The sequence below is a fragment of the Rhinatrema bivittatum genome, unplaced genomic scaffold (assembly GCF_901001135.1).
Source record: "Rhinatrema bivittatum unplaced genomic scaffold, aRhiBiv1.1, whole genome shotgun sequence".
NCBI classification, from domain to species: domain Eukaryota; kingdom Metazoa; phylum Chordata; class Amphibia; order Gymnophiona; family Rhinatrematidae; genus Rhinatrema; species Rhinatrema bivittatum.
Window position 1 is genome coordinate 14931 of NW_021821196.1, and position 24813 is coordinate 39743.

General features: G+C 42.4%; 1 protein-coding gene across 1 annotated transcript in view; it reads left to right on the forward strand.

Annotated features, from left to right (window-relative positions):
- Positions 1 to 4406: 4406 nt before the first annotated feature.
- LOC115082513 (microphthalmia-associated transcription factor-like) overlaps positions 4407 to 24813 on the forward strand; it is a gene marked incomplete at its 3' end in the record, with an annotated part of 74071 nt that continues 53664 nt past the window's right edge. The window contains exon 1 of the mRNA XM_029586740.1: positions 4407 to 4653. Coding sequence (XP_029442600.1) covers positions 4456 to 4653 — 198 coding nt within the window. The remainder of the gene's footprint in view (positions 4654 to 24813) is intronic.

A 24813-nucleotide genomic window follows, 5' to 3' on the forward strand; every position in this document is an offset into this window, starting at 1 on the left:
TTCAACCTGACAGGCCTTGAATGGCAAGACGTTTTGTTTTTTTTTTAAGGAAAATCAGATTGTGTGCTCAGAAAATATGTACTGATCTTTCCTAAAATGACAATTTAAGAAATAATAAAAGGAAGCCAGCATTATTTCTGTTTCCACGTGATGCCCGTTTTGAGCAAGAAAAGGTAACCAAGTATTGGAAGTAGAAGAAACTAATTATTGCTGATGATCGCAGTGGAAATTTATGTAGCTCAACGGAATAAAGTTGATCCCGGTTTGTAAGCTGTTTGGTTACAAATTGAAGGCTAATAATAAGAGATGTGCTGGTGGAGGTGAGATGGTTTGGGAGATCTCAACAAATGGAATTTTTTTTTTTAGTGAGAAGTCTGGCACTGCGGCAGTGAAAGTGCTTTGTTGCAGTTTCTAAAATTAAAAGACCCTAAACATACGCAGATGAGGATTTAATACTCACCCCCCCCCTGCCTGTAAATCCTTTATGGTATATTTAGCACTTACACAACTGCTTACGTGAAGTAGACTGGATCCCTGGGCATTAAGGATAGCACTCGTTTGCTGGGCCATAGGTACTGCTGCAGGATGGACATCGGTGTAATGAGGGGAAAAGAGCAGGATCAAAGGATGTTCTTTATCTCGCAAGCTAAAGGAACATACATAGAAAGACAACCGTATGGGAGGAAGAAAGCCGTTTTGGTGTTGCTCCTCTTTCGTGTTGTTTGGTTGCCATGTATGCGTGTTTAGAAATCTATTATAAAGGTAAATAAAAAAAAGTTCTACCGTCTTATTGCTATTGGGCCACTGCCTTCAGTCTTGGATTTCCCTATTTGAAGTACAAAACATCTAGAACTCTACTTTTCCAAGGAGTTCTTCTACGCATTTGACCCCTTCACTGCCTGCTCCCCCCCCCCAAAAAAAAGGAAATTATAATGTTTGTTATCATCAATTAAATTTTTGATGTGTTCGGAAATGATAATATAACTGGATACTGTATTCACTTTGCCGGAACCAGAAAGGTAAGCTCTTAGGGGAAGGTACCCATCCACCCTAGACCCTCAGTACTTTTTGCGTGATGGAATCTTCTTAAGTGTTTCTCTTTCTCAGGAGTCTCTGACTAATTTGGCTGCATCAGTCTTCGATCCTGAGGACTTTCTCAGGCAGGATGCCTCTCCTCTGACATCTTTTTGGTACACTCATTCAGTCCTCTGAAAGATCTCCCTCATCCTTGGGTCTCCTCAGATTCATAATCCCTTCAGGAAGATTTCTTCCTTCTATACTATCTGGACTCCCCCTCCAGTAGTCCTCCCTCTCAGTAAGGTCTGGCCAACCTTTCTAGGACCCAGCCATCTCCTTTGAACAGGATCATTTCTCCTCTTCTGAACCTTCCCTATGGAGGGATAGGCACTGGCACCTCTCTTTGAAGAGATAGCACCCAAACACACTGAAACTCCAGATCTTGGGGTCCTTTTCCTCTGACTCCTTCCTGCATCACATGGGTGCAGGGGCTTTTTACACTCACAGTATCCCTCCCGATGGGGAGTGGCAATTCTCCTTAATGCTCAGATATTACACTGACATCACACAAGGGGCAGGGTCAGACCCTCAGCTGAAGCCGGAGATACCATGCAAGTGAGAAGAAAACTACTTACGGAATTTGTTACACATGTATAGAAACAGAGAAATGTGACAGCAGATAAAGAGCATACTACCTATCTTTTCTGCCCATCCACACTAGGGATGTGCATTCGTTTTTCACAAATTAGACAATGTCAATGATATTGTCTAATTTGTCATGGTTCGGAAGCGCCGAAATACGAAGCAATTTTTGCCGAAATTTCGGCAAAATTCGTATTTCGTGTTAGTGCGCACTAATAGCGTTACTGCACACTACATATCTTAGTGCGCAGTAATACCAATTAGTGCGCACTGATTTTCTAGCTAACGAACTCCTCTGAATTGATACTTTTTAATTTTTAAGTTGCATTTTTTAGTGCGCACTAACAGTTACAGCGCACTAATACATACTTAGAGGTAGATTTTCAAAGGGTTCCACACGTAACCTCGAAAACCTGCCCCTGCGCGTGCTGAGCCTATTTTGCATAGGCTCGGCGGCATGCGCAAGCCCCGGGACGCGCGTATGTCCCAGGGATTTGAAAAGGGGGGCGGGGTCATGGGCATGGCACCGATCCGGGGGCAGGACCGAGGCCTCCGGCACAGCGGCTGTGCAGGGGTATGGCGCGCCTGCAGCTGGCCGGCGCACGCAAGATATGCCTGATAGAGGCAGGCGTAAAAAGTTTAACAAGGTGGGGGGAGGGATTTAGGTAAGGCTGGGGGGTGGGTTAGATAGGAGAAGGGAGGGGAAGGTGGGGGGAGTGGAAGAAAAGTTCCCTCCGAGGCCGCTCCGATTTCAGAGCGGCCTCGGAGGGAATGGGAAAAGCCAGCGGGCCTCCCCTAGGACTCAGCGTGCACAAGTGTGCACCCCCTTGCGCGCACCAACCCCGGATTTTATAATATGCGTGCGGCAGCGCATGCATGTTATAAAATCGGTTCTACATTTGTGCGCGCCAGGTAGCCTTAATGCGCATTAATATCTAGCTAGTGCACACTATCTTGTTCGGGTAACTGCGCACTAATGCTGAGATAGTGCGCACTAACTGGTTGTTAGTGCGCACTAATGCACTTCGTCAAAAATTGCCAAAAAAACAAAAAACGAACCGTGCAAAAACGAAATTTTTCGCAGAGCACCCGATCTGAAGTCCGACCTGATATCTTTAATTAAGCACATCTCTAATCCACACCAACTGCTCAGCTCTTCAATCTATATCACTCCCTCAGAGATCCTCGTCCCATGCTTCCTTGAATTCAGATATTGACCTCGTCTCCACCACTCTTTCGGTAAAGAAATATTTCCTTAGATTACTCCTGACTCTACTCCTTATTAACAGCCTTCTTTTTGTTGAAGGCTTGTACGAACATGTAAGCAGTATGTTTGTAACAATATTATGTAGTAAAGATATAACATTGCATTACATAGTTTGGTAATATAGTCTGAAGCTTCTGTTAACCTGATTTCAGTCACAAAAACAGTAAACGCTGTAATGAAGAAAGTGGTCTTAAGAAGAAAGTCATTTTTCCACTGCTTTTTGTTTTTGTTATAACATTGAAATTCCCAGGAAAAATAAAGTAAAAACTGAAAACAGAAGTCCCTACTTACCTATATTTCACTTACCTTCGGGCCAATACAGTAAAGTGTGCTCCGGTGGAGCGCACTGTTAGCCCGCGTTTGGCTGCACGTTTTGGACGTGCTATTTTTACCCCTTATACATTAAGGGGTAATAGCACGTCGAAAAAGCGCAGCCAACCCCCCCGAAACTAATAGTGCCCGCAACATGCAAATGCATTTTGATGGCCTTATTAGTTATTCCCGCGCGATTCAGAAAGTGAAATGTGCAGCCAAGCCACACATTTTACTGTCAGAAATTAACGCCTGCCAAAGGCTGCCGTTAATTTCAGCCGGCACCGGGAAAGTGTACAGAAAAGCAGAAAAAAAAATGCTTTCCTGAACACCCTCCGCCTTTATATCATAGCGATATTAAGTTAGAGGCCCAAAAAATTAAAAATCGACCCGTGGGTTGGAAGATGGACGCTTAATTATGTCGGCGTCCGTTTTCCGAACCCGTGGCTGTCAGCAGGTTCGAGAACCGATGCCGGTAAAATTGAGCGTTGGCTGTCAAACTCGCTGACAGCCGCCGCTTCTGTCAAAAAGGAGGCACTAGGGACGCGCTAGTGTCCCTAGCGCCTCCTTTTACCGCGGGCCCTCATTTTGCATTTTTTGTTTTTCTGAATCGCGCGCCCTGGAGAATGGCCTGGGCGCACGCCAGAAGAGCGGGCACTTGCCCGCTCTCCCATGGGTTTTTCTGTATCGGCCCGTTTTATAGGTAATTTTTACTGTTTTTGATTCATTTTAGTCTGAATATTGCTGATTTTTTTATATTGTTGTTCAGCACTTTGAGCTCCTGATGGAAATTGAAGCAAATCAAATTATTTTGACATTGAATCAAGGATTACAGAAATGTTCCAGAAAGATAGGCTAAAACCTTTGAGTAATATAGCAATCTGCAGTCATATGCAAAAATTTAGCTTGTTGATTGTATATTAAAAATGTTATCGGGTTAGCAGAATTTAACTTGACTGTTAATTACTTCTAAATGCAGACAAGCCCTGGAGCACCTCTTTATGCTGAGAACGGTGGTGCTCTTGCCTCTGCCGTGTATGTGTGGAGCTGCTTTTCACAATTTAAAGGAACTCTGAGTGCTTCTGCAACTGCAGGCTTGAGTGCATGTTTCATTCTTTCTCTTGAGGCAGTTGGGATAACTTTTTTATTTTCTGCCTTCCTCCAGCAGCTCGGCGGAGCATCCGGGCGCCTCCAAGCCTCCGCTGAGCTCCTCCAGTATGACATCACGGATTTTGCTACGCCAGCAGCTCATGCGTGAGCAGCTGCAGGAGCAAGAGCGTCGGGAGCAGCAGCAGAAGCAGCAGGCAGCTCAGTTCATGCAACAGAGAGTCCCGGTCAGTCAGACACCAGCCATTAACGTCAGTGTCCCTGCCAGCCTGCCCCCCGCCACCCAGGTACCCATGGAAGTCCTCAAGGTATGTGAGTATGCTTCAGCTGGTCATTTTTATTTTTCCGGTTCATCTTTGCTCTTTCTTTAACCATCTTTGAGCATGTTTTAACGATGCTGGTGCAGGAATGTTTGATACGCATAGGAAATGTTGGGTTAGCGAGCAATGTAAGTTGTGTGGTCTCAGCCAAGTAAGCATACAAAAGAGAGAGAGAGAGAGAGTGTGTTCTCTAAATGTCAACAAAAAAAGTGTTTGAAAAGTATTAATATTTGGGAAAATGTAAAATATGGATGGTCTTCTGTTATTTGTAAGTAATGTGTGGAAAACAAAGTCAAACTCTCTATACAAAAGATCTCTTCAGAAGGACGGAAGAAGAAAGACATGGTGAGTATACAGCTTTCATAATCCTTTTTTTTGCTCAGATGATTGCTTTTAGAAGCTTTGACTCCTTGTTAGACTAGAAACTGCAGGAGCTTATTAGTATTTCTCCAACAAGGGACATGCAGCTTGCTTCCTAATTACTGGAAAATTGTAACATACTAAGAATAGACTCAATTTCACACATTGAGAATTAGTCCAGATAAAGTAACGCAGTACGGTGCACCTTTTGTCAAAGAATGAAGCCCTAAATTCTTGGAGAAAGAGTGGAAAATGAATGTTGCCTTTCAGAAGAACTCATTACAAGTAGCCTCGACCGTGTGCTATGCTGCGGATGGCATGAGTGGTTAATGTGCGGAGCAAAGATTTCGTGGAGACGTAAGATAGCAAAGAGAAGAAGTTCTGAAGGGTAAAGTTGAGGAAATGAGATTGAAGGTTGTATTTAGGTGTGGTCGCACATTTTTTTTATTTCACTTATTCGGTTCTGTTTTATTCTTTTATTTATTTATTTTTGTACACTCCCCCATTAAAATGTGCTCAAAACATGATGTAACACATGGAAAATGATATGTCAACAATATAATAACATACTTAGCTTAATTCTGAAATAATTTTGTGAATTTATAGCACAGTACTTTGAACATTCATTATAGAATGTTTTCCAATGAACTTGACTGATTTTTGGTCTTTTCCTATAAATAAACCTTTACTGTCTGGCCAATGCAATATAGTGCACTCGGTTGAGCGAATGGCTTTACACGTGTTTGGAAGCGCGTTTTGGACCCTCATGCAATAAGGGGATTAGCACATCCAAAACGCTCGTCCAACCAGCGCATAGGTAATAATGCTCAACATGTAAATTCATATTGATGAAGCTATTAACTGTTACCGCCGATGCAAAAAAAATGATGTGTGCCCGACATGCACATTTTTACTCTCAAAAATTAACGCCTGCGCCAAAGCAGGCGTTAATTCTTGAGGAGCCCCAAAAGTAAACAGAAAGTAGAAAATATGGCTTTTCTGTACTTCCTCCAACTTAATATCATGGCGATATTAAACCAGAAGTACTAAAAAAAGGAGAACCGGCAAAAAAAATAAAAATAAAAAATATTGCCAGCGATCAGGTTAGGAAAATGGATGTTCATAAAATTGAGCGTCCGTTTTCCTACCCACTGACAGTCACCTCCCCTTGGAGCCTGATGCCAAGGAGGTGCTAGGAATGTACAGTTTTCCCTAGTGCCTACTTTTTACCGTGGCGGCTCATTTAAATATTAAGTTGGACGCCCAGGAGAGATGGATCGGCATGTGATAAGAGAATGGGCGCTGAATCATGAGTTCCCTTTTAATGTGGCCAATATTGCATCGGCCTGTGTGTGTCTAATAAAAGGGAATGGGGCCTTGTGAGAGATGCAGCAATGTTTGTGTGCTATAATGTTTATGTAATGCTTTTATTTTGTTGTTCAAAATTTTTATTTATTTACTTAAAACGTTTATATACCGACGTTCATAGACATATCACATCGGTTTACAGGTAACAAGGGAGTAATATTTGAACTGAGAGGGAAAGATAAAGTTACATGTAACAGATATAGATGAACTTGGGAGAATAGGAGAAAATAAAGGGTCAAGTGACCTAGGAGAGGATTTTTCAAGAGAGAGAAACAATAACTATATTACAATTGCTTGTAGATTTTGGGGGGAGGAGGAGATTAGAAGGGGAATGTGACCTGGCAGAGGGAGATAATTCAAGTGTAGGCTTGTTCAAATAGCCAAGTCTTTAATTTTTTTTTGAAGGTGGCAGTGCAGTGTTCCTGGTGGAGTTCAGATGGCATAGATTTCCATAATGTTGGTCCTGCTAAGGATAGTGCACGTTTTTTGGTGGATATGAGTTGGGAGAGATTGTGAGAGGGAGTGGCTAAGGATCCTTTGTAAGCGGATCTGGAGGGTCTATTGGAGGTGTGGTATTGGAGAGAGTCATTAAGCTAGTGAATGTATTGGTTGTGCAGGGTTTTGTGGATAATTGTAAGGCTCTTATGGAGGATTCTGGATGGGATTGGGAGCCAATGGAGGTTTTGAGGATTGGCGTGATGTGGTCTGATCTGCGTGAGTTAGTTAGAATTCTCACTGCCGCATTTTGCAGCATTTGGAGTGGTTTGATTGAGGTTGCTGGGAGGCCTAAGAGAAGAGAGTTGCAGTAGTCGATCTTCATGAAAAGGGTGGCTTGGAGGACTGTTCGGAAGTCATTATGGTGTAGTAAAGGTCTTAGTTTCTTTAGTACCTGCAATCTGTAAAAACAGTCTTTGGTCATGTTGTTGATGTGTTTTTGAAAACGGAGATGTTTATCGAGAGTGATGCCTAAATCTCTGACATCTTGGGAGAAAGAGAAGTGGTGCACCGAGGGTGGAGGGTTAAGGCGAGCTGGGGAGATGAAAAGGAGCTCTGTTTTTGATGTATTTAAGGCCAGCTTGAGGTTGGTGAGGAGGGAGTTGATTGAGGAAAGGCAGTTGTTCCAGGTTTTAAGAGCATTGGACACTGAATCTGAGACAGGGAAGAGTATCTGTACATCATCAACATAGATAAAATGAGTAAGACCAAGGTCGGCAAGAAGTTGGCATAAGGGCAGAAGGTAAATATTGAAAAGAGTAGGGGAGAGGGAGGATCCTTGAGGTACGCCATGTGTTAGATTAATGGGGTTCGATTCATGGTTACCAATTTTGACTTTGTAATGACGATTGATTAGGAAAGATGCAAATCAACTCAGGGCTATTCCTGAGATACCTATGTCGGTAAGGCGATCAATAAGGATGTTATGGCTGACAGTGTCAAATGCTGAGGAAATGTCTAGCATGGCTAGGATAAATGATTGGCTCTTGTCCATACCTTTAAGGATGGTATCAGTTAGGGATAATAAGAGGGTTTCTGTATTGAAGAATTTCCTGAAGCCAAATTGAGACAGGTAAAGGAGGTTATGTTTTTCAAGGTGACCTATAAGCTGTAAATTGACTACTCTCTCCAAAAGTTTAGCCAGGAATGGGAGGTTAGATATTGGTCTAAAGTTAGCCGGGTCTGAAGTGCCTAGGTTCGGTTTCTTTAAGATAGGTTTGAGGATGGCTTGTTTCAGAGCAGAGGGGACCTGTCCTTTGGTGAGTGAACAGTTAATAATTTCAGATAAAGGTTTGGCTATTGTGTCGGGAATGGTAAGGAGAGCATTCGTAGGGATAAAGTCCTCTGGGTGAGTAGAGGGTTTCATTTTCTTTAGTAGTGTTGCTATCTCCTATTAGGAAAGACTAAAGAGGTTAGGACTTTTCAGCTTGGAGAAGAGACGGCTGAGGGGGGATACGATAGAGGTGTTTAAAATCATGAGAGGTCTAGAATGGGTAGATGTGAATCGGTTATTTACTCTTTCGGATAGTAGAAAGACTAGGGGGCACTCCATGAAGTTAGCATGGGGCACATTTAAAACTAATCGGAGAAAGTTCTTTTTTACTCAACGCACAATTAAACTCTGGAATTTGTTGCCAGAGAATGTGGTTAGTGCAGTTAGTATAGCTGTGTTTAAAAAAGGATTGGATAAGTTCTTGGAGGAGAAGTCCATTACCTGGTATTAAGTTCACTTAGGGGTAGATTTTCAAATAGCGCGAATTGGCCTACTTTTGCTGGCGCATCAGGTGCAAGCAAAAGTAAGCTGGATTTTAGTAGATACGCGCGGAGCCGCGCGTATCTGCTAAAAACCTGGATCGGCGCGCGCAAGGCTATTGATTTTGTATAGCTGGCGCGCGCCGAGCCGCGCAGCCTACCCCCGTTCCCTCCAAGGCCGCTCCGAAATTGGAGCGGCCTCGGAGGGAACTTCCTTTTGCCCTCCCCTCACCTTCCCCTCCCTTCCCCTACCTAACCCACCCACCCGGCCCTGTCTAAGCCCCCCCTTACCTTTGTCGGGGGATTTACGCCTCCCAGAGGGAGGCGTAAATCCCTGCGCGCCAGTGGGCCTCTTGCGTGCCGGGACGCGACCTGGGGGCAGGTACGGAGGGCGCGGCCACGCCCCCGGACCGCCCCGGGCCGTAGCCACGCCCCCGTACCCGCCCCCAAAACGCTGCCGACACGCCCCGAAAACGCCGCAGCGCTCGGTCCCGCCCCCGACACGCCCCCTCCGAAAACCCCGGGACTTACGCAAGTCCCGGGGCTCTGCGCGCGCCGGTAGGCCTATGTAAAATAGGCTCACCGGCGCGCAGGGCTCTGAAAATCCGCCCCTTAGAGAATAGCCACTGCCATTAGCAATGGTCACATGGAATAGACTTAGTGTTTGGGTACTTGCCAGGTTCTTATGGCCTGGATTGGCCACTGTTGGAAACAGGATGCTGGGCTTGATGGACCCTTGGTCTGACCCAGTATGGCATTTTCTTATGTTCTTATGTTCTTCTTATGGAGGTAGCGTCGAAGGAGTCTAGGGCGATGCAAGATTTTTTGTGTCTGGTATAGGGAGGGGGGTAGGAGGGGGGGAACTTTGCGATGAGGTTACTGATTTTGGTGTGGAAAAAAGTTTGCTAATTCATTGCATTTGTTTTTTGCATCATTGTCTGTGAATGGAGGTGGGGTTGACTTTGTGAGGAGTGAGACGTAGGTGAAGAGGGCTTTGGCATCATATTGGTAGTGGTGGATTTTTTGAGAGTAGTAATCTTTTTTTGGTTTGCAGGATTGAGGTTCTGTAGGAGTGGAGAGTGTGTTTGTAGTCTGCTAGAAAGGAAGGGTTCTTGCGCCATTTCTTTTCTTTGGTTCTTAGTTGTTGTTTAAGGGATGTAAGTTCTGCCGTGAACCAAGGTTTTTTTTTGTGTTAAGTGGATGGATATGTTAGTAAAAATGATGAACTTCTTAACTGGACATGAGGAAGGTACTTTATATGAGCTTGTGACTTCAATCTATGTGCTTCCCTACTATTCTTTAGCACTATGTACCAACTAAATCCAAAGAGAAAACTTTGGTGTGACAGGAGTTGTTTAAGCATATACAGATCTTGAATTGGTCCATCCATTAATTAATGTAAAGTTTTTCTATGTGTGAAATATTCAGTGAAGAACAAGATTCTACCTAGTTCTGGCACTGAAGAGGCTTAAATTTCAGGGTGGCTTATTCTCTAGCAAAGCGAAAATGCCTCCTGCCTGAACAATAAGTTCTAGGCCCAATAACTTCTGTCAAGCAGCGCTCTTTGGTGCTCTGGGGAGCATCCGTTTTGTTGCAGCATTTGCCATCAGGAGACCTTTCCGTTTGTGGGGGCTTTGTGATATCACTGACTGCTCTGCTGCTGCTGGTGCAAAATGTATGCTTCTAGCCACAGCAGGGAAGATAAACTAGCTTGCTATCCGCTTTGGTCAAGAACTTATAGTATTGATTCAGAACTGGACACATTACTCCAGATGAGGCTTCACCATTGATTTTGCAGATGGGAAGGGTAAAACAGCATACATATTTTTTTTAAAATGATTGTGTGCTGTTTTTATTCCCTTGACCTTAGCATAACCAAGGAATGGCCTTTTCTAGTGCAGCTAAAAGTATGTGCATTATGAGCCCCATGTGTATATTTTAGCCTCTTTGAGGGCGGCAGTTTTACCTAGGTAAATTTATCTAGGTAAATCAGTGTTTGAGTAAGGAAATAACTTTGAAAATTGCTCTCATTCTTTCCAACTGTTGAGATTATACCTCCGAAAAGGAAATAAGATAGAGGCAAGCCAGAGGAGGACCATAAAAGTGGTGCATGATCTGTTGTGTAAACCCTGCGAAGTAAGACTTAAGGAAATAAAAATGTACATCTTAGAGAAGAGGAAAAGGGGCTGATATAACAGATACATTTAAATACCTCAAAAGTGTAAATGCTCTAGAAGCTCGTATTTTTTAGAGGAAAGGAAGTTCTAGAACAAGAAGACATGCTATGCAGATCAGAGAGAACTTCAGTAAGTTGGCTTTTATCAACCAAAGTTCAAGAGAAATGCAGTGGATAATAAATCCGACCTCATTTTGTGGAGAATATCACACAAGTTTTATTTTATCAATTGGTTTTCCAGGCTTATTCTAGAATTTATAAATTGTGAGCACATGCAACACTACAAGTTTTTCCAGGAAATGTTCTACCTGGCTACTGCTGGTGGAATGTTATCAAGGAATCATGAAGGTGATAATCATCAGAATCCTTTTTTTTTTTTTTTAATATTGGGCTGTGCGTATTTAAAATGGTGGAAATCTGATACAGAGGTCTGGAGTCAAAGAAAATGAATAAACTCAGTTCTAGGACTTAACTTAGAAAAAGAGATTACAATGACAGACAGGGATTGAAAGGCCCATTTGCTCTGCCCAATTTATTTCCTTGTCCAGTGTCAGAGATCCCAGTTAATATCTGGCTTGCACCTCACTTCTTCCCACTTAGGGATCATCATTGTCTATCCAATCCTTTCCTGAATTCTGTCCCGGTTTATGCTGCCGCTGCCTCTCCTTTCACTAGGAGGTCATTCCATGCCTCCACCACCCTTTCCATGGAGAAATATTTTTGTGTTACTCCTGAGTGTATGAAATTCTTCCAAATACTTTGGCAAACAATCTGATAAATCTAGAATAATTTCATCAGTTCATTAACCCTTTTTGACAAAAACCTAAGCTCATCTGAAACATTTGCTTCAAACCGTTTGAGGTGGATTTTGTCAGAATGTGCTTTTGTTTGGGATTTTTCTAATTACGTTTGAGGTTTCCTGAGATCCAACCGTAAAAATTTGGTGACTTTCTTCAGCAGCTCTGGGGACAATCCAGAGATTCTGACTTAACTCATCCAAGGCAGAAATTCATCTGGTTTGACTTCAAATTGTTTGCTTCTCTCTGCTTTGCACTATTATTGACCCTTGATACATTGGCCCAGTGGGCTTCTATGATAGCTTTTTGTTTCGTTTACTTTGTTTTATTTATTTGATGTTATAGGATCATGCAAGGAATGAAATCACTGCAACTGGTCTCATCTTCAGTCCTATTCAATATCTGCCTAGAAATCGAATCACCCCAACAGGTTTCAGTCTCCCTTGAGTGATTAATGGCAGATACGCAGCAGGTATTCCCAAATAGCAACTGTTTTTAAGTAAAACAGTCTGTCTTTTGAGAAATGCTGAGTGCTGACAAAAAGATACTCGCCTTGGCTTGAAAAGATATATTTGGTTTGAGTAGGAGATATACCTGTCCCAGAGCCAATCCACAAGGGGTTTTTCACCATGCCCTTTATTCAGGGTTTATCGGTTTCCTCAGAATCTTTCACCCCAAATATATTTACTTCTGTCCGTGACATCTAGCAGGGCAAGTCTGGATGGGCCTTCTTTTTGCCAAGCAGTTCCCATTATATTCTGTGGGAGAACTTTTCTTCATATTATTTTATTTCCCTCAAATAAAAATTACGTGAGCAGTACCATGCCACCTTCTATCCGTTTTATTCTTTTGTATTCCATTCACTTGCAATTTGAAAGAAGTGTTGAGATCAGAGATCTGAAATACTCTTTAGACAGCCGCTCTTGCTGCTTTTAAAGAGACTGTACCACTTTCTTTACTGGAGGTGACAACATCTGTGCTTTTATGTTCAAACATTTTTCTTCAGGAAAATATATGGCAAACAAACATCTGGTACATATACATCTGTGCTTTTAAAAGCAGTTTGGCAGACCCTGTATCTTACACAATGTAGAACACTAAAACTTACCACATGTGCTTCTCTCTTTCAGTGTTAGCTTATATTCTCATCTTTTTTTTTTCACATACATATACTATGCCCTCACTGTATACATGCAAGCATACTCTTGCACTCACATACATCTGTCATGTTCACAAATGAGTCAACTCTACAGAAACACAGGAGACAAAATGTAAATAAACTATGCTGCATATTCTATACAAATTGAACTGAGAATACAATTTTTTAATTTTGCGATTTTTTTTTTTTTTTTTTTTTTTTTTTTTTAAACCCTTTCTTGTGGAGAGGGTGGTTCATTTCTTTGTACAGGCCATGCTTGACTATGTCTCATAACATGCATGGTCCATGTACTATACTGAAAGGTTAGGAGTTGTGCAGGGCTTCCTGGTCTTATTGTTCACTTTGCCAGTGTAGCTGATGAATATACTGGGCAAGGTCCCAGATCCTAGGCCCTGCTTTGTATATGAGAGCATAACTATTGGAGATGCCCTGTATAGAGTCCTATAGGGTAGCAGTATCAAGGTAAAGGTAGACCCCCTTTCTGTGTGGTAAATGAGGCTTCATGTCCTACTACACCTACCTTTCCTGTAGCAATATTTTCAATGCTGTGTTGAGCTGCAAGTTCATATCCGGCTTCTTTCTCTGGCATTCCTTGTGACCTTGAATACTCACTTGGATTATAAATTTTGTAGGTCATGGAGTTAGTGTATCTGTATGTAATTTGTCGTAGAGCCCCAATTTAGACCAAAAAATAAAATAATGAAAGCAAGTCTGAGGTTAACTATTGAATAGTCTATGTAGGAAAGAGATCTACTTTATCACTTAAATGTCTGGTGCTGTACTGTATTGGGCAGGACAGCTGTCATTCTGTGATGCAGAGAAAAGACTGCATAGATGATGAAAGGTATTTTGTAATGTTTTTACACATGCTGACTTTTCATGTCGGCAGTTCTTCATACTTTATACCTTGAAGTGATATTGCAAGGGGGATAAATGGACTCTTAGCAAGGCATATTTTATGTCTTGCTATGGCATATGGTTAGTGCAATTAGTGTAGCTGGGTTTAAAAACGGTTTGGATAAGTTCTTGGAAGAGAAGTCCATTAACTACTATTAATCAAGTTGACTTAGGGAATAGCCACTGCTATTACTGGCATCGGTAGCATAGAATCTTCTTAGTGTTTGGGTACTTGCTAGGTTCTTGTAGCCTGGTTTGGCCACTGTTGGAAACAGGATGCTGGGCTTGATGGACCCTTGGTCTAACCCAGTATGGCAATTTCTTATGTTAGGTTGATATGCAAAGAAAGCTGAACTTCTGACCTAGGCATCTCAGTTTTAGGCATATGAAGTTGGGCAGGTTTTCAGCAAATTTAGGGGCCTGTGTTTTCAGCTAAAGATTTGCTTTTAAGTTTCTAAGACAGGAGCCTAAATTTAGGACTGCTAGTTTGCCTACATTTAGGAACCTAAGTTAGGAGCCTAGCAGTAAAAATCAGCAGTAGAGGTCTAGCTTATTTTCCCCGTTTTGCCCCTGCCTCTGTCCCCATCCACTTTTTAGTGTCCAAATTTAGATGTTCAGTTAGGGGAATTTCCATTTAGGCAGATCTAGGCGCCTAATTCCTTAAGTTAGGCCCCTTTGTGTCTTAATGCCGGCTTTTTTCCCCATTATGCTCTATGGAGGAGGGTCATATAAATGTGTGTTAGGATATTTAAATGAGGTAGGGTTGTGATTGAAGCATATGAGAGAGTTTTTTGGGTTTTTTTTTACTTTTTCCTTAGGTCATGCTGACATTACTCTTTGAGCATGCGCCAGGGGTTTCTTCTGCCACAATTCCAAATGTTCCTGACATTGTCAGAATGACTTTTGTGAGTTCAAAAAAGGAATAAGGAGCCTATTATATTTTTAAACAAGAGAGAGAACACATTCCGCCCCCACGGAGGAGTCTGCTTAAAATCCCTCATTATTGGCCACTTTCCTTGTCTTCAGGCTCCCATAGAGACTCTCTTCAAACTGAGAGATTTTTCCCTCCAGAGCAACTCCACCTCTTCTTTCTTGCCAACCTCAAAATGGGTGAATCGACTGCTAATGTACTGTGAGTTCTGTTTATTCAGCTTATAGGGATTCTGAAATATACCATAAATATATCGGAACACAGAATAACAGTAGAACATGAGTGAAGGTGTTACCAAGAATGTTGCCTAAGGTACATGGATTGTTTCTGTAAGATGTTTGTACATTTTGTGTAAAAAAAAAAAAAAAAAAGGGGGAGGGGGCAGAGGAAAGGTCCCTGTGTTATTTCTAGTTGCACTTTTCTTTAATGTTACATGTCGTCGTGTCAGTAATTATAATGGGCCGGATTTTAAAAGTCCTATGTGCGCCGGACCCATTTTAAAAAAGCCCGGCGATGCGTGTAAAGCCCCGGGGCTTGCAAAAAGGGGCGGGGAGGTCCGGGGGAGGAGTGGGGACGGGGCCATAGGCCTCCGATATAGCGGCCATTTGCCGCTGTGTCGGAGGATCACATGCCAGCAGGCTGCCGGCGCGCGCAAAAGGTAAGACAAAGGTCAGGGGGGGTTAGGTTAGGGGAAGGGGTGGGAAGGTCAGGCTAGGGGGGAGGGAGCGAGGGAAGGCAGCGTGGCTTGGCACGCGCAAGGTGCACAATTGTGCACCCCCTTGCTCGCGCCGACCTCTGATTTTATAACATGCGCGCGCATGTTATAAAATCGGGCATATGTGTGCATGCCGGGTAGCGCGCACCTTTTAAAATCTACCCCAATATGTACAAAAAATGATAAACTATCACATAAAGTCCTCTGTAACTGAGCTTTCTAAAACCTTTGTTATACGTTTTAAATGGTTATAGAAGGCAATTTTATATTGCATCTGTAAAGCTAAGGTAATTGATGTTTGAATGTACACTGTATGAGTATGTATATATGTGCATATGTGGCCACTATCCAGATTCAGACAAAAAAAAAATCTGTCCCACAGAATTGAGTGAATTTTAAAAGCCCTATGTGCGCCAAAGCCGGGAGATACGTGTGTATATCGGCCCAGCGAGCGCCGCACAGATTTTAAGAGCGCCCGGGTATGCGTGTATCTCCTAGTACGCGAGTAAAACGTTTCTCATAAAAGAGGTGGGGAATGGGTGTGGTCTGGGCGGGGCATGGGCATTCCAGGAAATATGAATGAAACCAGCATGTGAGCATTTACGCACACCAGCACGTGCCGGGGTCCCTATCGTGAAATAAAAAATACTAGGCTAGTCAGCAGAGGTTTAAGGGTCGGGGCTAATAGGGTAAAAGGGAGGCAAGTTAGCTAGGGGGTTTAGGAAGTCCTTTCTTTTACTGGGGCGAACTGGGAGCAAACTGGGGAAACAGGTAATTGCGTCGACGTGCCTATCTACTAAAATCCCCCCCCCCCACTTATAAGATTGATGTGGCATTTGCACGCAGATGCGCGCGTCAGTATAAAATTGTGCGCATGTGTACTCGCCTATAGCCAATCTTATATCGTGCGTGCATATACTCGCGTATGTTATAAAATCACTGCAGCTACATGCGCGAACCAGCTAATGTGCGTACGTGTGTTCCTTTGTTCAGGTCTTAAAATTCACCTTAATGTGTTAGGAAGGTAACGCACCTTCTCCTGGAAAGCTGAGAACTCAAAAAAAAAAAAAAGTTGTGAATCAGTGAAAAAAACAACTATTGGGTTTCAGTTGATGGTGTCGTACTCTGCAGATAGTTGGTTTTTCACATGGTATTCTAAATGAATCTGTCCTGCGATCAATTGCTTTATTACCTTCCAGTGGAATATTTCCCGCCAGTATAACTAATGTAGAATAAAATCCATGTTATAGTTTTTGTAGATCAAGACTTTCAGGCTAATTTTAAAATGAGCATGCGTGCACCCATACATGCGTGTATTGGCACACAAGCAGAGATAAGCTGTAATTTTAAATCATGTGTGCACTTGCACGGGTAAATTGCAGCTTTTAAAATCCACATTACTCACGTGCGACCCACATACATGCATATGTGGATATTTTAGTGCAAGCAATGCTTTTAAAATCGACCCTATGGGAGGTCTGCATGTAACAGAAACATTTGTCATTTAGCCAAGACAGCTCATACAATTGAAGCTCATCTGAGGCGGTAAACTCTTGTCCTCGAAGCTTGTGCCTCAGTAACCATGTTAGTCTATAAGTTGCCTCCAGCCTGCTACTCCAGACTATGGGAACTGAAACATTGTGGGGTGATTTTCAAATATCCCTCATACAGATTTTCAAAAGAGAAACTACCCGATTAGTTTCTTTTTGAAAATCAGAGTAAAGTATATGTACTAAAAGCATCCACATGCTTTGTCCCTGGCATTTTGCACGGATGGCTGAGAAGGGTAAAACAGGTTGCGTGCTTTCGAAAATGCCAAGCATTTCCTCTCCAAACTAAAAGCACCTCTGTTTACACACTATATGGGATATTCCCGTGCACTTTTAGGTGGTCAGAAAGGGCAATCATTTTAAGAAGCCTCAAACATTTTCAAAATTTGTTATGTTGGAAGGGGGCAAAAAGGGGCGGGGCCTGAGCGTTCCAGGGCAGGGCCAACTGTATTTTAAAACCAGAGGCCACAGCACATGGCAGCTCATTAATTATCTACTTAAATATACTACTGATCCCGATGAGAAGTCTGCAAATCTCATGTTTTAGGACTTACACGACAGGGTAAGGGGTCCGGGTCAACTGAGGGGCGTGCGGGATGAAGAACCAGAAGAGTCTGGAAGACCTCCACATGACTCGCCAAACTGGTGGACTCATTAGAGAAACTGAACATGTTTATATTTAATTGACCCACGGTTTCTTCTACTCCAAAATACAACTGGTCGTTTCCATTGTGTCGGGTTTGTGCCTGTGGACTTACGGAGCTGCTGGAGGCCGTACAAGAGTTTGCAGAGTTCTCTGACAGTACCACGTAAAGAATGGCCTAGTGGAGAGATTTTTCTCCTTGTTTTAAATGGAATCAGACCTTCAGCGAACCAGAAAAGCTTTCTAAATGTATGTCTGTCATTTGTTCAGTAATTTTAGAACAGTTAGTGTTTAAAAGCTGAAACCGATAAAGTGACTAAATAGAAAGTGGCAACTTATAGGCATTCCTGCCATTCAAGAAGGGCTTAAGGAAATTCTTATTGGCTAAATTACAAATATGCAGCAATTTGCACTATACTGCATGGCAATTTCAGCCTGCCTGCCTGTGGTGATTAGCTGGGAGATTTTTTTTTTTTCCCTACAATGTAATACATGAAGTAAAATTAGATTAAGAGGTACCAGGTTGGGTGCAAAACCTTGGAAGTAAGAACACCTTGAATGATTCCATCTGCATCTTGATTGGTGCCTTAATTAGCCACACAACCTTTAACCTTTTGAGAAATAAGTAAAGGATAATTTTGGGGATCAAGACAAAGGCGCACACAGATTTGCCACACACCACTAGATAATTCATCAAGGAATGTTGGTAATTAGCCCTGCTTCTTTCATTCCTTTGCTCATTTCATAAAACTGCTTGATCTGAAATAATGCTGCTTCATTATTAACAAGTTTCAAGTCTGTAATTTGGCTCTCAAACAAAACCGGCATTGTATAGTGATTGTAAAGTGCACTAGTGGTTGTGCATTTTTGCACTTGTAGGAGTCACCATTGTACCCTTCATCGGCATTTTGAGAATTCTTCAATTAAGTCAACCTATTCTATATCCATGTACATTTGTTTGTGTGTGTATGTATGTATATATATATATACACACACACACACCCCCTATATATTTATAGTAGGGTTGGCGCAACAATTTCTTCCTACTGCTTTCATTCACAGATCCCAAGGTATTTTTCCCCATTTTATAACCCCTTCTTTGTCATGTAGTTCAGCCATTGTAGTCACCGTCCTTAGCCAGGGGCCTCAGACCACAGCTTCATATGGAACCTGGTACACATACACACCTGAGTCTGATCACTGGATGTCACCTTTGTGCGATGACCCAAGACACTCTCTCTCCTGGGGCTATGAACACTGCCTCCTTAATATCCCCAACCCTGGCCAGTCCAAGGAGAAAAAGGCAGGCCCGGGTACCAAACCCAGTCTATTATAATTTATTAACATCTTTTCCTTTTTAAAGTCTGCTCTGAAAGTACATGGGCTCTGCCTTTTCCACAGAAGCAGATCTGCAGGAGATTCAACGAGAAAGGACACTGGCCAGGAGAAATGGCCACTTCAGCGGGAGCTGCGTTTGCTGTACCTGTGCTATGGATAAATGGAGGGCATTGGTTCCACTCCTGCCAGTTCAGCACCTTCATGATCAAGAAATTCACTAGAATTATTATTTTTTTTGTTTTACAATATTTAAAGATGCAATATAAGAACATAAGAAAATGCCATACTGGGTCAGACCAAGGGTCCATCAAGCCCAGCATCCTGTTTCCAACAGTGGCCAATCCAGGCCATAAGAACCTGGCAAGTACCCAAAATCTAAGTCTATTCCATGTTACCATTGCTAATGGCAGTGGCTGTTCTCTAAGTGAACTTAATAGCAGGTAATGGACTTCGCCTCCAAGAACTTATCCAATCCTTTTTTAAACACCGCTATACTAACTGCACTAACCACATCCTCTGGTAACAAATTCCAGAGTTTAATTGTGCGTTGAGTAAAAAAGAACTTTCTCCGATTAGTTTTAAATGTGCCCCATGCTAACTTCATGGAGTGCCCCCTAGTCCTTCTACTATCCAAAAGAGTAAATAACAGATTCACATCTACCCGTTCTAGACCTCTCATGATTTTAAACACCTCTATCATATCCCCCCCTCAGCCGTCTCTTCTCCAAGCTGAAAAGTCCTAACCTCTTTAGTCTTTCCTCATAGGGGAGCTGTTCCATTCCCCTTATCATTTTGGTAGCCCTTCTCTGTACCTTCTCCATCGCAATTATATCTTTTTTGAGATGCGGCGACCAGAATTGTACACAGTATTCAAGGTGCGGTCCTCACCATGGAGCGATACAGAGGCATTATGACATTTTCCGTTTTATTCACCATTCCCTTTCTAATAATTCCCAACATTCTGTTTGCTTTTTTGACTGCCGCAGCACACTGAACCGACGATTTCAATGTGTTATCCACTATGACGCCTAGATCTCTTTCTTGGGTTGTAGCACCTAATATGGAACCCAACATTGTGTAATTATAGCATGGGTTATTTTTCCCTATATGCATCACCTTGCACTTATCCACATTAAATTTCATCTGCCACTTGGATGCCCAATTTTCCAGTCTCACAAGGTCTTCCTGCAATTTATCACAATCTGCTTGTGATTTAACTACTCTGAACAATTTTGTGTCATCTGCAAATTTGATTATCTCACTCGTCGTATTTCTTTCCAGATCATTTATAAATATATTGAAAAGTAAGTGTTCCAATACAGATCCCTGAGGCACTCCACTGTCCACTCCCTTCCACTGAGAAAATTGTCCATTTAATCCTACTCTGTTTCCTGTATTTTAGCCAGTTTGCAATCCACGAAAGGACATCGCCACCTATCCCATGACTTTTTACTTTTCCTAGAAGCCTCTCATGAGGAACTTTGTCAAACGCCTTCTGAAAATCCAAGTATACTACATCTACCGGTTCACCTTTATCCACGTGTTTATTAACTCCTTCAAAAACGTGAAGCAGGTTTGTAAGGCAAGACTTGCCCTGGGTAAAGCCATGCTGACTTTGTTCCATTAAACCATGTCTTTCTATATGTTCTGTGATTTTGATGTTTAGAACACTTTCCACTATTTTTCCTGGCACTGAAGTCAGGCTAACCAGTCTGTAGTTTCCCGGATCGCCCCTGGAGCCCTTTTTAAATATTGGGGTTACATTTGCTATCCTCCAGTCTTCAAGTACAATGGATGATTTTAATGATAGGTTACAAATTTTTACTAATAGGTTTGAAATTGCATTTTTTAGTTCCTTCAGAACTCTGGGGTGTATACCATCCGGTCCGGGTGATTTACTACTCTTCAGTTTGTCAATCAGGCCTACCACATCTTCTAGGTTCACCGTGATTTGATTCAGTCCATCTGAATCATTACCCATGAAAATCTTCTCCATTATGGGTACCTCCCCAACATCCTCTTCAGTAAACACCGAAGCAAAGAAATCATTTAATCTTTCCACGATGGTCATATCTTCTCTAAGTGCCCCTTTAACCCCTCGATCATCTAATGGTCCAACTGACTCCCTCACAGGCTTCCTGCTTCAGATATATTTTTAAAAGTTTTTACTGTGAGTTTTTGCCTCTACAGCCAACTTCTTTTCAAATTCTCTCTTAACCTGTCTTATCAATGTCTTACATTTAACTTTCCAACGTTTATGCTTTATCCTATTTTCTTCTGTTGGATCCTTCTTCCAATTTTTGAATGAAGATCTTTTGGCTCACATGGACAAGTTCTGACATTCTTCTGAAGAGGTAGCTCTTGGTCTTGAAGAGGTCCCAATAAGATTCCCCACCAGCTTGTTTGCATTCATCACAGTACTTCAGGTTGTGTGGGGTCCTCAGCTAACTCATTTGCACTGACAGTCTCATTAAGCCATTAAATGATATCTCTAGCACTTACAATAATGTTGAAATATAGAAACGTATAGGTGGCAGGGTGATCACATCACATACAAAGGCACCACTGAGTAAAACACTCAGAGGGTTCAATTTAAACAACACCAGCGAGAGAGAGATTTGAATTTACAGGCTCAGGTTATTTGTAATTCCTCTTTGTTTGCTATTTGCTAGAAGTAAGGTTTCAGCTCTTTGAGCCATCTGGTTGTAAGATTAATGAGCATAAATTGGGGAGTGATGGTCTGCCAGTCTTCAATTTTTTTTTTTTTTTTTTTGCCAGTCAGAGTGAGCCTCATTTGAAGCCCCTGGGATACTTGTTCTGCTATACGCGACTCTCCATCACCCTGTGGGCTAGTGACTGTGAGATACTTTAACACCGTTCATCAAAGTGTTCATGAACCTGTGGAAGCAGTATTTCCTGTACATTGACAGACATACTTCTTCATTGTTGTGGCATTTCTCATAATATTCTAGGAGATAGATTTTTCTTTTCACATACAACAACATAAAATATGGGTTGTCATTTTGCTACAGCTCAGACTTGTTTATGATAAATTGGGTACAGTGGGAATTAGTGAAAACACATCAGCAGTTTTAAGTAATATATTCCATTGTTAAGGTTAGGCATGCAGTTTTGTTTTGTTTTTTTAAACTGTAAACGACTGTTATCAGTAACTGATAAAATGCTTCATTGGCAATGCTGCATGTTGCCATGTGGAGGACCTGGCCAAGCTGCTTCTCCCTGGGCTGGTGATGCTGGGAAGGAGGAGGGGAATCTCAGCCATCGCACAGCCTAGTGTCTGGACTTAGGGCCCATGATTGCAGTAGAGGTCTGGAAGGAATCCTGGTGTATGGGCCAATAACTGGGCTAAAATGGAGGAAGGGGGGGGAGGGGTGAAGGGAATTCCAGAATAGTTGTAAATAAAAGCTCATGGCACAAGATCCTAGCTTCTAGCTCAAACACCCTCCTGCCCTCCCCCTAAAACAAAACAAAAATTCCCCACTACTTTTTATAGCAATAAATATTATCCAGAAAGATTAATGGAATCTGTAAGGATTAACTTCTCTATTCCTCCTCCCTGACCACATTCAGTCTTCCTAACCGCATGATGCCTTTAATGATGTGTCTGAATTCTTCCACTCTGTGGAAGAAGCACAAGTCATGCTAATTTGAATGGGAGAAAACTGATTGCTATTGGTAAAATAAATGGGCCCACTTTGAGGTCAATGAGGTCACTCCAGCTTCATCGATAGTTCACAGACCTTGTTCTCCCATACAGACTTTCTCAGAAATGTATCAGAAATTTACATTTAGGTGGGGTTTGAAAGGATATAGTATTGTAAAGTTGGCAAGATCTTTTTACAGATATTTCACTGGCCAGTCCAGGTCACAAGTACCTGGCAGGATCCCAAATAGTAGGTAGATTTTATACAGCTTATACCCAAGGATAAGCAGTGGCTTTCCCAAGTCTAACTGGTTAATAAGTTTATGGATTTTTCCTATAAGAACTTGTCCAAACCTTTTTCAAACACAGCTACACTTGCTGCCTTTACCATATCCTCCGGCAATGAATTCTAGAGCTTAATTATGCATTGAGTGGAAAAAATATTTTCTCTGATTTGTTTAAATGTGCTACTTAGTAACTTCATAGCGTAGTCCCTATTTTTTTTAAATTTTTGACAGCAGTGGTGTAGCCACAGGTGGGCCTACTTTGGGCTCAGGCCCACCCAATCAGCGTTGCCCAGCAGCCCAAGAAGAGAGGCCTGTCACAGGGCTGCAGCAGGCACACTAGATGAGAGGAGGAAGAAATACGCGAGGCCACCGGTGGAGCCCATCCCACTGGTGGCTGAGAAGAGGAGAGGGCCCGTGACGCTGCTGAGAAGAGGAGTAGGACTGGGAGGCTGGCAGTCAAAGAAAAATAAATCCTCACTGGAAGGTGCCCGTACTCCTGCTCCTCCATGTGTGCCGGCCCTGTGCATTCAAAACCTGTGCGGCCAGTAAGTGCTCTATGCTGATCTCGTGCATCATGAGATCAGCACAGAGGAGTGCTAGCTGCACGAGTTTTGAATACTGTGGGAAGGCACACGAGGAGCAGCAGCAGAACAGGCTCCTTCTTTTGCTACCGATGGGGAACCTGCTGTGTTTTGTGTTTGTTTGTGAATGTGTGTATGTGAATGGTAGCCTGCCTGTGTGTGTATGTAAATGGTAGCCTGCCTGTGTGTGTATATGAATGGTAGCCTGCCTGGGGTGGGGATATGTGTATGGTAGCTTGCCTGGTGAGGGTGTATGTGTATGTGTGTGAATGGGAGCCTGCTTGGGAGGGGATGTGAATGAGAGCCTACTTGAGGGGATGGGTGTGAGAGAGAGCATGTGGGAGTGAGAGCTTGTGTATATGAGAGTGGGAACCTGCATGTGAGAGAGAGCATGTCAGAGTGAGAGCCTATATGTGTGTGTATGGGAGTGGGTACCTGTGTGTATGTGAGAGAGCATGGAAGAGTTGGATCCTGTGTGGGAGAAAGCATGTGTGTGTGTGAGAGAGAACATGTGAGAGAGAGTCTGTGTGTCTGTTTATGAAGGAGGAAGGAAAGAAGACAGAATAAAAGAGACCCTGAAAAAAGAACAAGGGAAAGACAGACAAGACAAGGGGGAAAAAGAGACTGGGACCAACTGATTAGAAAAATAAGATCAAACAACAAAAGTTAAAAAAAAATAAATTTCAATGATTGGTATATGCCCTCTTTGGGAATATGCATTTCTTATATATTTATGTTTTGCTTTTTCTTTAGTATTCCAGTGCTCACAGAGACAGGTTTCTCAGGCTTTCCATTTCAGTTTTGTCTGCATGTTTGTTTCTAAGTTGTAGTCCCTTATTCTGACTTAGGTAAGGGTCTGTCTGTACATGTGTGAGAGATACAGTATTTTGGCTAGCATCTAGTTTCTCTGAAGGAATTTGTAACAGACTGGTTTGTTCTGTTTGCTCATTAGGTAGTGTATTAGTGTTCTAGGGCCTGGTGTAATGTTTGCCTTGCTGCCTTTTCATAGATAAGGTTGCTGCTGTTTGAGTCCTGAGATTTACTGCTGTTCTGGTATGGTAAGATTCTAGATATTTATTTATTTACTTTTTTGCAGGGTTTGTGTTACTTCACAAACTGGCAGTGAAGGGAATTTGTTTTGCTGTCACTGAGGTGACACTGGAATTTGAATTTTTTTTTTTTTGTTACATGTCCTAGTTCTGTTCTGCACCTGTTGCAAATCTTTTTATGATGATTATTATGATTATTGCTGTTTTATTGTAGTTTTATGCATTTTTGGAAAGAGGATTCATAAACGAATATATTGGGCCTTATTTTCTAAGGCTATCGCACGCTTGCGCTACCAGCACAAGCGTGCGATAGCTGGAAAGATTAGCGCAGGCCTGCGCTAGCTACATCGGGGCGGAGTCGGCCCCGGAAGAGGAGGAGTCAGGGC